The sequence below is a fragment of the Arachis duranensis genome, chromosome 5 (genome assembly GCF_000817695.3).
Source record: "Arachis duranensis cultivar V14167 chromosome 5, aradu.V14167.gnm2.J7QH, whole genome shotgun sequence".
Lineage (NCBI taxonomy): Eukaryota > Viridiplantae > Streptophyta > Magnoliopsida > Fabales > Fabaceae > Arachis > Arachis duranensis.
The window spans coordinates 877,517-888,422 of NC_029776.3; the positions used below are offsets into that span (position 1 = coordinate 877,517).

Sequence of the window (10,906 nt, forward strand, 5' to 3'; positions counted from 1 at the left end):
TTTTTTAGATGCAAATCGAAGGATTTCATTACTTTCACAAAAATTTAAATTTTCTCTTTCACATTAATCAGACTGTCTAATTAGTAAGCATAATTTTTTTACGAAGAAATCAGATGATCTAATTTCTAACTCACTGTTTAAAAAAAAAGTTATTTCCACATCTATCTCTAACACCCATATGCTTCTCATATAAAAAAAAATGAGCGGATAGAGAAAGTGGAGTTTATTTGCAAGATTAAACCTTTGCTTGTAGTTGGTGTTTGTAGCGAGCTAAATGTAATATCATGGCATGTGTAGCGTCAGCAACCACCTCCTCCTCCTACTTTCCTTTCACCTATGATGCTTTTCTCAGCTTCAGAGGTGAGGATACCCGTTCTGGCTTCACTGGCTATCTCTATTACTCTCTCACAAATAGGGGAATCAAGACTTTCATTGATGATGAGGAGCTTGGGAGAGGGAAGGAGATCGCATCCTCACTTTTCACTGCAATCCAACAGTCCAGGGCCGCAATCGTTGTGCTCTCTAAGTATTATGCTTCTTCTTCATTTTGTTTGGATGAACTTGTCAAGATTCTTGACTGTGTTAAGGGAAAGGGCAGGTTGATTATTCCTGTTTTCTATGACGTGGATCCTTCTGATGTGCGGAAGCAGACAGGGACTTATGGAGAAGCATTGGCTGTGCATGAGAACAAGTTCAAGTTCGAGAGGCTTAAGAGATGGAAAATTGCTTTGGAGAAAATAGCAGACTTGTCTGGTTATCATTTCAAACACGGGTACCCTCCTTCTTAAATTATTTTCTTTACTTCTCTGCTATCCTTTTTAAGAGAGCTCCAAGAAACAAGATCAGCATATAAAATAAAATTCCTAATTCAAAACAAACTATGTATGAATCCTGGGAAAAGGATTGCAAAAGGGTCTATTTTTTAAAGATGATGGGCTATTACTAATAACATGAGGATAAAACAAAACTAATGATACTTGGAGAACAATCTATATATGAATCTAATTAACAACTAAATTTATATCGTAACAAAAAAAATGATATCCTTAATTACTTTATCATAAACATGGTCATATTGCATTAGTGTATGTATGACTTCACACACAACTATTCTTATTGGGCAGGGATGGATATGAGCACAAGTTTGTTGCCAAGATTGTTGGACATGTATCAATAGAGATTAAACGTGCTACTTTACCTATTGTAGATCACCCAGTTGGATTGGATTCCCAAGTGGAAAATGTAATTTCTCTTTTGAATGTTGGGTCTAGTGATGGAGTTTGCGTGCTCGGGATTCATGGAATTGGTGGAATAGGTAAAACAACACTTGCTGTGGCAGTGTATAATTGGCTTGTCAATCATTTTGCAGTTTTATGTTTTGAAAATATATGTTTCCATGAAAATACAAGAGAGAATTCAAATAAATATGGATTAAAACATCTGCAGAAGACCCTTCTGTTTGAACTAGTTGGAGAAAATAAAGTTACATTGATGAGTGTTAGAGAAGGAATATCAATGTTAAAGCAAAAACTCCAACGAAAGAAAATTATTTTGATTCTAGATGACATTGACCAACAAGAGCAATTAGATGCTCTAGCTGGAAATCTTGATTGGTTTAGTCCTGGTAGTAGAGTTATCATCACAACTCGGGACACGAGTTTGCTATCAAGGTATGAGGACAGAATAACATATGAGTTAGATAAGTTGAATGATAAAGATTCTCTAGAATTGATCAGTTTCAAAGCTTTAAAAACTAACAAAGTTGATCGAAGTTACTTAGACATCTTGAGCAGTGTGGTAACTTATGCTTCTGGCCTACCATTGGCTTTGGAAGTTATGGGATCCAACTTTCTGGGCAAAAGTATAGAACAGTGGAAGTCTGCATTAGATCAATATAGAAAAATTCCCAATAAAAAGATACAAAATGTGCTTAAGGTAAGCTTTGATGGATTGGAGGAATTTGAGAAGGAAATTTTTCTTGATATTGCTTGTTGTTTCAAAGAATGTGAATTGACAGATGTCAAAAGGATACTTTGTGCTCATCATAATGTCGACTCCTTGGAATATGGACTTAAAGTGTTGGTTGAAAAATCACTAATAAAAATGGATGCATATCGTGGAATAATCTTGCATGCCCTCATTCAAGACATGGGTAGAGAAATTGTGCGTCAAGAATCACCAAAAAAGCCTGGGAAGCGTAGTCGATTATGGCTCCTTGAAGATATAGTTCAAGTTTTTGAAATGAATATGGTAAGATAAGTATGAATGGTTTAGTTAAGTGCTCTTATTATCCTTGAAAATTTTCAGCTCTCTGACTTCTTTGGATAGAATTAGTAGATATTATATTTTTCTAAATGTGTGTAATAAAGTCCTGAAACATATATAATTTATACACGTAATGATGTTGTTTTGTGTTAACAGGGATCTGACAAAATTGAAATGATACATATGGATTTTCCCAAGTTTGAAAAAGTAATAAGATGGGATGGAGAGGCTTTCAAGAAAATGAGAAATCTCAAAACACTGTTTATTAGACATACTTATTTTTCCCAAGGTCCCAAGTATCTTCCAAATTGTTTAAGAGTGTTGAATTGGGAGGAATATCCTTCACCTTGTTTACCACTTGATTTTCATCCGGAGGGACTTGTCATATTCCAATTATCCGGCAAGAGTATACAGTCAGTTAGGTTTCTTGAAAAGCAAAAGGCTAGTCTAAAATTCTTTCATCCAAAACCTTTACATATGACAATAAAAATCTTTTAAGGTTTTTCATCATTTGACATCCTTTTTTTTTTTTGTTGCAGTACATGAGCTTGACGGTCATAAATCTTGATCATTCTAATGTAGAAGAGATACCTGATATATCCGGGGTCCCAAATTTAGTAAACCTATCATTGAATATGTGCTTGAAGTTAATTAAAATTCACGAATCAATTGTATTCTTAGATAGACTTGGCGTATTGAGTGCTCAAGGTTGCAGGAGGCTTAAGAGATTTCCATCTATCAAGTTGACCAATCTTGTACATCTCTGTCTTTCAGGGTGCTCTAGTCTTGAACATTTTCCAAAAATGTTAGGAAAATTAAAGAATATACTAACAATTTATTCGGATGGTACTCTGATAAAAGAATTGCCATCTGCTATTAAAAGGTTTTGTTTGATTAGCCATTCAAGTATGATAAAACATGGAGCAAGTTCCCCACCAGCACTAAGTTCCCCAATTGTCATGTCTCCAGATGAAGAGAAAGTGACTTCTGAGAGGTCTGAAGTAGATGTTGAAGAAGAACAAGGGAGTCCAATGGCACCTTTGGAGGCAAAACATTCTGCCTGCAAACTACCAGATTTGCTCCATGAATCTTTTACAACTTATCTTACCTGGTTTCGCAATGTGGAAGATTTAGACCTGTCAGAGCATAATTTCACAGTTCTTGATGAAAGCCTCAAAGAACTTTGCTCCTTGAGGTCACTTAGTTTGAATGGCTGCAGAGAACTTCGAGAAATTAAAGGGATTCCACCAAACATAAAGTATTTCTCTGCAAGAAACTGCATATCCTTGACTTACGCCAGCAAAAACATGTTACTTAACAAGGTTCCTCTATCCTTATGTATTGGACTTGATCATTTAAAATTGATATTCTTAATATTATCTCCAGTTTCAAATAACTATCTATTGTACAGACTAGTAATTCTAGTAATCAATTTGTTTCAAATGAAAACTTCTTTGGAACCAAAGCAGTACATATTGTTAAAAGTATGAAATGTATTTGACCAACAGGAATTGCATGAGGATGGAGCCAAGGATTTTGTTCTTCCAAGTAGTAGCATCCCAAATTGGGTGGAGCATAGTAGCAACAATGATTCAATTTCTTTCTGGTTTCGCAACAAGCTTCCTGAAATCTCTTTATGTGTTCTTGTTGGACCTGCGGTTGATTTTTCGTGTACACACATTTGTCCGGAGTTTATCATCAACAGCAGCAGAGGTCAAGCGGAACATCTTGAATCAGTGGAGACATCCAATCAATTAGTGGATCATATATTTATTACTGATCCAAAATTGATGAAATCCAAAGTGAATGAAGTGATTTTAGAAAATGAATGGAATCATGTTGTGTGTAAAATTAAGTCTTGTGGCCAAAGGGGAATAGCTATCAAGAAACTTGGAATCTATTTTCACAAAGATAGAAGTAGCATGGAGAATATTCAATTTATTGATCCTCTGTTGCATAAAGAAGAGTTGATCATGGGAAATTTTCAGGTAAATATGCAACAACAGAAGTATATGGCATCACATGAAAGGAGGCTTTCATTGGATCTTCCTTTAGGAATGAGTTTTTCATTGAATGATCATGTGAGTAGGGAACCAAATTCCAGTGTGCAAGGTAATTTACATTGATGCCATTTCATTTATGAGTTCATTTTCATTTTCATGGGTCCACCTAAGATTACTCTTTTTAAATGGTTATTTGTGAGTTCCGTGTAAATCCATAAAACTTGGAATAGTTATACTTCTTATCAAGTAGTAGCTTATTTCTTACTAGGTAGAGAAAATTCAAAGTAACATCTAATTTGGAACCAAAAAATAGTAATTTGTAAAGATAAGCTAAGGTTATATATGTAGTAATTAATTACCTTTTTTGCTTGACCGGCATAGGCAAGGTGCTTGATCAATTTTGTCATTTTCTTACTCAACCAGGTTTATTCTGCTTGTAGCACATATAAACTGTGACTATTCATGTGCTTTGCATTATAGGCCCATGTGTTGATGATTTATGTACACTAAGGTTGGGCTTAGACTACATTGACCTGCCTTGTCATGCATCTTCAGAAAGGGATTATGGTTCAGATTCAACATTGTTAAGCTTAGCAAGTAATGATACTTCTAATGATGGGGGTAAACAATTGAAGTTTTTATTTTAAACATTCAAAAACAAGACATCTCAATCCCTTTCTATCTTTTGCTCTTTTTCTGGTCTTGATTGTGTGCTCATGTGTTGGCAGCCTTTTTTATTTTTAAGATGTTCATATAACTAATTTCTAATAAAGAGATTTGTAAAGAGAGAAAGTGAAGAGTTAATTGACTCTTGATTATTCTTCCTAAACTTTGTCTTACATGTAGTTTATATATTTGGGCATTTCATAAAGCTTGAATCCCTGCAGAAAGTAATGATGATTTATGGATGTATAGCAAGGAGTTATCCCTGCGTCAATGTTGGCAAGAACCTTTGGACTCTCACCTGAGATCAAATTTAATGCAATTAACATCCACAAGCTACAACATTAGAGATGAAGAGACAGGTTTCTTTCCTTTGACTTATACATAATTTCTGTTCTTCACTTGGCAAAAGTTGGTTTGCACTTTACACTCCTCAACTATGACTATATTTTCTTTCCTGCTGCCCATGTCTTAATTGAAAAAGAAAAAAAAAAAAACTGTATTAAGAAGTTGGTAAGAGTTGACAAGCTCCTATTACTCTGATTGATAATGTCATTCATCAAACAAGTATATAAACTTCTAACTCTTAATGAGTAAAATATTCTATTTAAATGCATTGAATTTTTTAAAATAAACTATTTGACTTCGCTTTACCTTTTTCATCTTGTATATTGTGTATTAGCCCAAGCAGTGCTGGATCACCCTGCTAATATACTGGCAGAATATTCTCAATCCCCATTTTTGGCTGAGACACAAAACCTTCAAGCTCCATTATTTCCCTCTTCATTAAGTGGAATGGCTATTAGAGAAGAATTTCATCACAAAACATGTTGCACTGTGTTGCCAACGACGACAGATGAATCTTTTGGGAATCAAGTTGATGTGAGCCAAGATGATGATGCTGATGATCTAGAAATGGAAGGATTCTATGCTTCTCTTGATGCTGAGACCAATGTTATTTCATTTTCTCCAAATGAAGAGACCATGGAAGCACTGAAAATAGCACTAGACTTCATCACCAATAATAATGATGCTTCAGTGTTCTTGGATGCTCAACATTGCTGCATCATGAAAACCAGCTTAGATTATCTCTCCAGTTTGTCTGCTAATGATGGTTTATCAGGTGCCATGAGAGCATTGATATCTGAAGCTTCAACTGTGTTTGCACATTGTAGTAGTAGCTACATTGAAGCAAATATGAAAGTTGAGTCCACTGCTTCAGAGCTGTTGAGGGCTGATAACTTAAAATCTGACCTTGAAAATAACAAGAATCAGTTCAATGATACGGTGGCGTCAGAAAAAGAACTGCGGCAAAAGTTGGCACGTTTGGAGGAAATGAAAGAGGAGCTAGAAAAGCAAATCAGAACTACTAATGCTAACATCATGGCTTCTCGAAAAGAACAGAACACGACTCGAAAGAGAAAGAGAGATGTCTATGTGGAAGGAAAGGCACTCAAAGCTCAAATGGATGTGATGAAGGAGAAAGTACCACGTTTGCAACATGAGCATGACTTGGCAAAGGAAAACCAGGAAAAAATCAAAGCTGAATGGTCAGAGTTTGGAGAAAAATTTAAAAAGATTGTTGTAAAGTCAGCTGTACAAGATTACCAAGAGGAGTTTGGTTTTGTCCTTAAGCAACAAGTGCATGACAAAAATTTTAATTTCTATTAAGTCCACTACATCATATGTTTTCCTTTCAGATAGTGTCAAGCCTGTAGGATAATAATTTCACAATCCTTGCTGACTGCTGCATGAATCACAGATTGTTGTCTTCTTTGGAGACTATCTAAATCAGTGCATTGAATCTCAGAAATTAAGGATATTCTGCTATAGAGAACAATGTAATTACCATATAGAGGTTGCTCTTCACATAAAATAATGCAAGTTTTGTTTTGTTGGTTGAAATCGATCATTATTTAATTTGTTATGTATAGTAGGAGAATAATGTCGAGTTAATAGTAAGAAATCATCATTCTCATCATTGTAAAATCTTATAAAACAGCTGCACTAACTGCACTGCACCTCTGCTGCATTGACTTACAATTGTCAACCAACTCAACACCTTGTTTAACCAACTTGCCAACAGTAGAAACTGCCATTTTGTTGCTTCAAGGCTTCCCTTCCCGCTAGGGAGATTATGGAAACTAATTATAACGTTACCAAAGGCATATTTTAGTGCAAAATCTTAGTATTGTCTGTAGGGCAATAACTTGTTTATTAAGCTTAGCAAGATGGAAGTTTTTATTGTGTGACAACCCTGTATAGGAAAACTCATTACATTAATGGATGGAAAGATAAGCACTGATAGGAGCAAAGAGAAAATATAAACAAACAAAACAAAACTGCATAGAAACTCACCCTTCAAATGAGAGGGCATATGAATCTGTATATCATTTCTCTGTAATCTCTATAGCATGTCTGTGTCGTATAATTTGTTAATCAACAATTAAATAAATCTTCTATGTTACCCTGTGGATTTGTAACTCCATGGGAATGCATTAACAGTAATTTCTGTCGCTTAGGAAGGTATACATCTAGTTAAAAATTAGATCTTCTAAGAACCTATAAGATGTACAATTCATCAATCAAAAGATTCTTCAAGAACTAGAATAACACTCGCGCGATGCGCGGGACGGTAAATTATATAATAATATGTTTTATAGAATTAAATTAAATATATGTAAATTAAAGTTAAATTTAAAAGGTGTTTTATTTAAAATATTTATACTACAAGAGATTTGGATATTAGAATTGTACAAAGTAATATTTTTATTTGGTGGTTTAATTTTTACATTTGATTTTGTTGATGGACTTAGTCTTCTTATGTAGTGCTCGTCCTCCTTTTTCTTTATTGGTTGTTATTAGAATTGTTGCTTTCTTCTTTCTGTCATAGATTCTTGTGAAGACATATTCTTTATGAATTGTTGAGTTGTATGCACTTTCTATTGTGTTGTTTGTTCCATCTTTGCATGCAGGGATGGACCCAAGCACAGCAATGAGGGGGCACTTGCCCCCACGGTGTTATTAATTTTTGTTTTAAAAATATAGTTATATATAATATGCCCCCACTTTAAATTTTAAATGACCCCACTACAAATAAAATAAATTCAATTAGCTAAAGTTTTAAATTTATTTTTTTATTTTTCTATCATTTTGATTATTATTTAACCTAATCAAATTTAATTATTGTACCGTTACTTCTTTATTCTCTTAAACCCTTTTCTTATTTTTATATTTTCAACTTTCTTTTTTTATTCCTTATTTAGTGGTCATCTTCTTTTCATCAAAAAATAAATTTTAAATTCTCCAATTTTTATATAGCTCTCTGTTACGGTGGGTAACCGGAGATTAACAGAATAGATGACGTTGGTTGGCCCAATCGCCCGCGGATGGTAGTCTCCGAGCTGGTTCGCACGCTGGAGCCTCCTTCCGACTTGTGTGCGTGAGTGAATGGGGGGTGGTACCTGCAAAGACACTCCGATGCCTAAGTCAGCATGGGGTTAAGCAGGTTTAGAATGTATTGGACCTTTTCATACCTGAGGGGTGTCAGTGTATTTATAGTGGTGAGCCAATAACTACCGTTGGAGTAGTGCCGTATCTTTTGGGTGTTAACCGTCCCTCTATCTTAGGGAGGTTAAGATATGGCTTGATGAAGCGGTTAGAGAGATTTTAGGAGCGGTTACTCATTCAAATGAGTGTTTATCCGCCAGCTAACCTCATGTCCGACTTCTTCGAAGTAAGTCGTAGTCAACACCGACTTCTTATATGAAGGTCGGTGCTAGCTAGGCTTAATCCTTCGAATTAGGCTTTTCTATTTGGACCTGGGCCTTTATCATTGTGTCAGGGTATGAACACTTATATTATTAAAAAAATTAATAAAAAATATATATTATGTAAAAGTTCATAAAACAAATATGCATAAGATGAGCGAGTTAAAATTTAAACAAATTTCTATTTTTTTTGCACAAATATTTAGCATCACACAACTGTAATTCAATTTACTAATCATACATAAATAGTGTTTGATATTATAAAGAGTAAAATATCGTTTTTGTCCCCAACGTTTAGAGTAAGTCTTATTTGTGTTCTTAACGTTTAAATCGTCATATTTGTATCCCTAATATTTATAAAAATGATTCAATGTTATCCTACTATCAATTATACTAACAAATCGGATTATATTTTTAAATTATTCTTACTTGTATGTATTCATTTTCAATTAAGTCTCACTTAGATGTGTTCAATTTTAATATTATACCCACTATTTGTGTTTAGATTCAATTATATCCCTAGAAAAGTGAATTATGTAAATGTTGTAGAAATTAGTTTCAACTTTTGATGAGCTATTTTTCAAAAAGATTTTTAAAACTCAAACTAAAGCATTCATGATGTGTAATGTCTGTTTTGCAGCATTGTCGGGTTGCCCCTACCCAGCTTCATCCCAACTCTTGGGGTTTCTTGAAAATTTATCAGTTTATTAGCCATGCTCTGGATTTCCCGACCTCTCTGAAAATCTTTTTCCATCTTTTTCATATGACCAAGCCTTTTAGTGGGCTGAACAATAAACAACAATGGGTTTCCTTCCGAGCCATACAAGGTCGGAGGATTTTTACCCTTTTCGACGAATCTTTTCATGACTTTAAAAATTTCTTTTTCAAAGTGCAAGCTGTAGAGGGTCATCACCCCTTTTTTCTGGATGATAACTCTTCTCCTTGCTTTCCTTTATACTGGCTGGAGGCCTCCCCTTGTGAGAAATATGGTCTGGATGACCTGGATGAAGTAGAGGCTGCCGTTGTGGGGTTCCTCCGAGAAGTATGGGGGAGGGCCCCATATTTGGATACTAAAAGGTTTCTCCAATGGTCTCCGGCCTTTATCCAATCGCAACTAGGTAGTTTTCTCTTGTCTGTTAGATTTCCGACTTGTTAAATGAAATGCCCGACTTGTTTGATTCTTTAGCTGTTGTTTTCTTCTTCAGAAATGGCAAAGACAAATGCTCAAGAATCTTTCCAGAGGGTCCAGGAGGCTAAAGCTAAGTCCCGCGATCGAGCTGGTGGTGCCAGGGTTATCTCTCCTCCTCCTCCTCCTCGGAACGTTGGGACTCTTTCCAATCCCATGGTGATTTCTTCTTCAGCTCCTTCTCAACCGCCCCCCGTCGTCCGACCTTCCCCTGATCCCAAGAAGCGCAAGACCTTAGAGTCTGGTTCTTCTGGTGAGGTTAAGGCGGATGCTCTTGCGTTCGTCCGAAAGAATATCTATCCTCATGCTCGTATAGGCATGGATGATATGTCTGTTCGGAGCCACCTTACCACTATGATCGAGGAGAGTCTCAAAGCGGCAGGGGTCTGTGGCAAGCTCTTGGATATTTTCGAAAAGGCTCCTCTCAGCTCTTTAGGGATGACCTCGAGAGTCGAGGAGCTGGAAGGAAGGCTTCGTGCATATCAAGAGCATGAGGGAGAGTTGAGGAAGGAAATTGCCAAGCTGAGGGAGGAGAGAGATACCCTCCGGGAGAAAGGGAAGGCTTTGCAGGCCCAATGCAACATGGAGATGGATCTGAGGAAAACAGCGCAGGCCAGCTATCAAAGCTTATTCAAAGATCTTGTGTCTATGAAGACTGACCTGTTGAATTCTCGGAAAGCGTATGAGGAGTTGGAGGACTCTATTGCCGATGGTGCCGAGGAGTCTTGGAGGATCTTCCTGGAGCAGGTCAGAGTTATTGCTCCCGACTTGGATCTTTCTCCTTTACATCCCGACAAAGTTGTTATTTACGGTGCCATTGTAGATCCTCCTGTCCCCGTAATCGTTTCTGAGTTAGAGTTGAAGACTCGGGGGCAGAGGATTATCGAGTCTCCTCCTCGTTCTAAAGACGCTCCGAGTTCTTCAGCAGTTCCTCCGATCTCTTCATCTCCCATGGATGCTTCTGGTGGCGCTCCTCCCGATTCTGGTGGTGGCGATCCGTCTGCTGTGAAAAAATGATC

The 10,906-nt window shown here is 36.3% G+C and overlaps 1 protein-coding gene across 3 annotated transcripts; it reads left to right on the forward strand.

Moving 5' to 3' along the window:
* The first annotated feature begins 235 nt into the window (after nt 1–235).
* LOC107487212 (TMV resistance protein N) lies at nt 236–6,830 on the forward strand. Of its 3 annotated transcripts, XM_021141887.2 has the most exons (8): nt 236–772; nt 1,125–2,250; nt 2,422–2,706; nt 2,805–3,587; nt 3,774–4,377; nt 4,749–4,889; nt 5,156–5,293; nt 5,614–6,830. In XM_021141887.2, the coding sequence occupies exons 1-8, from the start codon at nt 285–287 to the stop codon at nt 6,600–6,602; spliced, it is 4,554 nt and encodes a 1,517-aa protein (XP_020997546.1). In that variant the 5' UTR covers nt 236–284; the 3' UTR covers nt 6,603–6,830. The 3 variants fall into 3 exon arrangements, with proteins under 3 accessions (XP_020997546.1, XP_015963309.1, XP_020997549.1); XM_016107823.3 differs by lacking the exon at nt 4,749–4,889; XM_021141890.2 differs by lacking the exon at nt 2,422–2,706 and having other exon boundaries at nt 1,125–1,315; nt 3,235–3,587.
* The last annotated feature ends 4,076 nt before the right edge of the window (nt 6,831–10,906 follow it).